Below are 3,828 nucleotides of genomic sequence, written 5' to 3'. Positions count from 1 at the left end.
AAAATAAAAGATGATAATACAAAAGAAGAAGTAAAAATAAGTAGTGAAGGTTGTCGTTTTACACCTGCTTAGGTTTAGTGAGTATATGCACAATATCGTGCTTACCATGGGAAACGTGCGTTGTTTGTCTATATCCAAAATATACATACACACACATATGTATATATAAGCACTCACCAACGTACGTACGTTAATATTCATAAACCAAAGCTAATTAATGAATTATTACGAGTAATTAAGTAATTAGTTAGTGTATCTTCATCACTTAAAAAAATGGATCCCCTGCTGCTAATTTGCTCTATACTTTTGCCCATTGTCGCAATTTTTGTTCTCAACTTTTTACTTACCGCAAAATCAAACGTTCCGGGCCACTTTAGCTTCCCAGTAGTCGGTGAAAGCATCGACTACTTCAAGAAGCTAAGAAGTGGCACGAACGAGAAGTTTGTGATGCAAAGAAAAAAAAAATTTGGGGACGTATTTAAAGCATCGGTCCTCGGTGAACAAATGGCGTTTTTGTGTGGCCCTGAAGGCAACAAGTTCTTGTTTTCTCAAGAAAACAAGCTTGTTGAAGTATGGTGGCCGAGTTCGGTGGAGAGTATTATGAAGAAGTCGCATAATAAGTCTGTTATTGCTGAGTCAGCTAAGGTGCGACAATTGTTGCCACCTTTCTTGAAAGCAAATGCTGTCAAGAATTATGTTGGAGATATGGATAAAGAGTTGAGACAACATTTGAAAGATTACTGGATTGGCCATGATAAGGTTATTTTTGTGTTTAATTTTTTTTCTGTTATGTATGTTAAATATGTATATCTATTTTTTGTTGTGTATAGTAGTTGTGTGTGTGTGTTTGTAGTGATTCTTTTGCGACTGAAAGGTTACTAAAATTGGAAAGTTTATAGAAAAATGAAGTGGGTTATAAAAGGTCAAAAATAATGTTCATTTCCACATTACTTATGTTTTTCTAATTAAATCTTCATGCACACACTATATTTACAAGGCTATCTCCAATACTAAAGATGTTTTTAGACCTTCTTGAGCCGTCACATTATATCCTTACAAATCTTTATAAATCCTTCAAATCTTATAGTAATTTTTATCTCCAACTATAAAAACATCCTTGGATATCCTTACATATCCTTTTACCTCCAACTAAAAACAAAAATATATTAAGTAAGGGCATGCCCTTAGGTAAAGGCATCCTTCAAAAAAATTTTAGTTTTGGATAAGCTTCAACGACAAAGGATATCTAAGGACACCTAAAGGCACTCTACCATATACGAGTATAAATTAGATAATAATTGAAATTGGTATGTGAAATTACTAGGTTGAGGTATGCCCATTCGTTGCAAAGTACACATTTGCCTTGGCCGTGAAATTGCTTTTAGGGGTGCGCGATCCGACTGAGTTAGAGAAGCTCGCAAAGCCGTTTGTGGATGCAGCAGGTGGAATCATTGCGGTCCCAATCAACATTCCAGGAACAAGGTTCAACCGTGGAGTTAAAGCATCAAACAGAATTCGAGAAGTCATAAACGGCATAATTGCCCAAAGAAGAAAGGACCTTGCTAATGGAATTGCCAATCCATCTCAAGATCTTTTGTCTCACATGATTGTCGAGGTTGATAAAAGGAATCAGGATCCCATTAACGCTCCCACAACGGACGGTGACATATCTAGTGACTTACTAGGGTTGCTCATCGGTGGTTACGACACTATCAACACCACGGTCGTGTTTATTATGATGACTCTCGTCGATCACCCTGACGTGTACGAAGCAGTACTAAAAGGTGTATATAGATGAACCAAAATCAACTAATATCAACATTGTTAATGTGAATTTTTGAAGTGGTCTATAAAGTAGCTAATATATTTTGACAATTATTCTTGTGATATGTATGTACTAAAAAAGAGCAAATGGAGATAGCAAAAGGGAAAGAGCCCGGTGAACTATTGAATTGGGAAGACTTGCGTAAAATGAAGTACTCATGGAATGTCGCGTGTGAAGTGCTAAGGATGCGTCCTCCAACTGTTGGGGCTTTTCGTGTTGCGAAAAAGGACTTCACTTATGCTGGTTACAAAATTCCCAAAGGATGGAAGGTACGTGTATATGATTGGTATATATATATGTGGCCAATTCGTTCACATACGAACAGATCAAGTTAATTACACTAGATATTACATATGTTTAGTTAACAGTTTTTATTAGTTAACTCGATAATTTCGCTTAACACATTTCCTCTAATCTATATTAACTTGTAGCTACATTACATCCCACATTACACGCAAAAGAACCCTGAATTCTTCCCAAACCCTGAGATATTTGACCCCTCGAGATTTGAAGGAGATGGGCCCGCACCTTACACGTACGTGCCATTTGGAGGCGGTCCAAGAATGTGCCCCGGAAACGAGTATGCAAGGGCAGAAATATTGGTGTTTATGTACAACATAGTAACAAGATACAATTGGGAAATGCTAATTCCAGGTGAAAAGGTAGTAATTGACCCACTTCCAAGGCCCGTTCATGGGCTTCCAATTAAGCTCATTCCACATAAGGCCCAAGCTTGAGGTTTTATTATTACCTTTGTGGGTTCTTAGTGTTTATGAACTTTTTATTATATTTGTGATTTTTGCTGGTATTAATTATAGAAGGATATATTTATGAATAAGAAAGTTTGTTGCTTCTAAGATCGAACTAGTTTAATTTAATTTTACAAAGTTAACGAAATAGAAATACTACAATAACTTTTCACAAAGTAACATGGTGGAGTTTTGAGAGGTGGTGAAACGATGATAGACATTGCGAACCATGACGACCAATGTCTTTAAAATAAACATTCATCCTATCGCTCATTATTATAAAATTTAAAAAATTAAGTCGCTGTTATGAGGTTGACGTTGTCATTCTTTGCCAAAAAGTTAAAAATTTTAGTTGTTTTTCTTATGTATGTCATGACTATTATTTTTTTTAAAAATTTCAAAAAAAAATTAGTACAATTACTTTTACAATCTTAATATATTTACATTAAACTTTATTTATTTTTAATTAATTATTTTTATATTAACATGATAGAACCTACTATTAATTGTGAGTTCCAAATAACGATGACTAACAATTATATAAAGTAAACCTGACTGGCAAGTAACACTAAACTGGAGATTGACCAGTAGAGAGTGCGATCCAGATTATGGATATGAAACAATAAAGTAAACAACTGAAAGTAAATGCAAGTAACTAAAGTGCTGAAACTATATAAATAATATATATATAATCAAGTATTTGACATTGAGACATGATGTACTTTTCAATGTATTTGATTTATTGATATAAACAAATACAAAGGTTGTTGCGGAACAAAAATAATCACAAGTGTGAAAATATCTAAACAACCTTGAAATACAAGTGATCTAATAACTTGGAAATACTCGTAAGAATTACTTAGAATATATCTCACAAGTTGCAATGTCGAAAGTTCCAACATTTTGCAATTTGTAAGAAGCCTTGTATTTATAGACAAAGTCCATGCTGATGTGGACTTGTCCGTACAATACGTGGTTGGGACACATTTAAGGAAATCAACAATATTCCTTAAATCGTGCATTTTAAGATTAAGTGTAAAAGTCACTTTAATGTGACAGTTCACACTTTATTCCCAACCATTTGACTTAACCAAAAAGCTTTCCTAGATAATGTCATTATCCAAGTAGAGAATGGTAAAGTAAAAAGGATTCCTCGTAATCAGTGTAAAAGTGTTGTAAGTACTTTTACACTGAGATGCTTCAATCTTCGATCCGGTAGAATCTTCTTTGAGCTCTGCTTCTGAGATGATTATC

At 34.4% G+C, this 3,828-nt stretch overlaps 1 protein-coding gene across 1 annotated transcript; it reads left to right on the top strand.

Moving 5' to 3' along the window:
• The first annotated feature begins 273 nt into the window (after positions 1 to 273).
• LOC122602419 (beta-amyrin 28-monooxygenase-like) lies at positions 274 to 2,562 on the top strand. The gene is made up of 4 exons (XM_043775103.1): positions 274 to 759; positions 1,325 to 1,784; positions 1,907 to 2,094; positions 2,257 to 2,562. The coding sequence occupies exons 1-4, from the start codon at positions 274 to 276 to the stop codon at positions 2,560 to 2,562; spliced, it is 1,440 nt and encodes a 479-aa protein (XP_043631038.1).
• Positions 2,563 to 3,828: the final 1,266 nt, after the last annotated feature.

Source organism: Erigeron canadensis, chromosome 5 (genome assembly GCF_010389155.1).
Source record: "Erigeron canadensis isolate Cc75 chromosome 5, C_canadensis_v1, whole genome shotgun sequence".
Taxonomy (NCBI): domain Eukaryota; kingdom Viridiplantae; phylum Streptophyta; class Magnoliopsida; order Asterales; family Asteraceae; genus Erigeron; species Erigeron canadensis.
The sequence above is the reverse complement of the archived record's forward strand: the minus strand, read 5'-3'. Positions and strand labels throughout refer to the sequence as shown.